Source organism: Sinocyclocheilus anshuiensis, unplaced genomic scaffold (assembly GCF_001515605.1).
Source record: "Sinocyclocheilus anshuiensis isolate Anshui unplaced genomic scaffold, SAMN03320099.WGS_v1.1 scaffold1127, whole genome shotgun sequence".
Taxonomy (NCBI): Eukaryota; Metazoa; Chordata; class Actinopteri; order Cypriniformes; family Cyprinidae; genus Sinocyclocheilus; species Sinocyclocheilus anshuiensis.
The window spans coordinates 648,741-649,201 of record NW_015546115.1 but is presented as its reverse complement, the minus strand read 5'-3'; the positions used below and the strand labels follow the sequence as shown (position 1 = coordinate 649,201).

The window sequence follows — 461 nt, the reverse complement described above, 5'->3', positions numbered from 1 at the left end:
AAAATGGGGGCAAAAACAAAAGTGTTGCGTTTATAATTTTGTTCAGTGTAAATATGAATTAATTCTTAAAAGAATACTAAAGTAATGTTTTCTTCCCCACACACTTGTGCAGACAGTAAGTGATGTGTAAAGGGAAATGATGCAGAACAGAAATACAAAGAAGCTGTACTAAGTAGGCTGTTAACAGTAATACTAACTAGCTAATTAAGCATTATAAAAATACTTTATATAAAAATAAATAAAAATTAATGAATAAAAATAATAAATCTACTTATAACCAATTAAAAAACAAATAAATAAAAATGACTTCTAAATAAACAAATAAGTGAATATAAAAATAATTTTGAAATAAATAAACCGTTTTGGTCAGTTAGTAAGTAGTGGTTTCTGTTTTGTGGAGCAGTGGAAATCACAGTTAAGCACTTCTCCAACAGTATTTGAACGTACCTCTCCAGGAATGC

General features: G+C 27.5%; 1 protein-coding gene across 1 annotated transcript in view; it reads right to left on the bottom strand.

The window, feature by feature from the left end:
- The window catches only part of LOC107700794 (polycystin-1-like), a 103,720-nt gene that overhangs the window by 17,502 nt on the left and 85,757 nt on the right, over positions 1 to 461 (bottom strand). The window contains exon 33 of the mRNA XM_016502610.1: positions 448 to 461. Coding sequence (XP_016358096.1) covers positions 448 to 461 — 14 coding nt within the window. The remainder of the gene's footprint in view (positions 1 to 447) is intronic.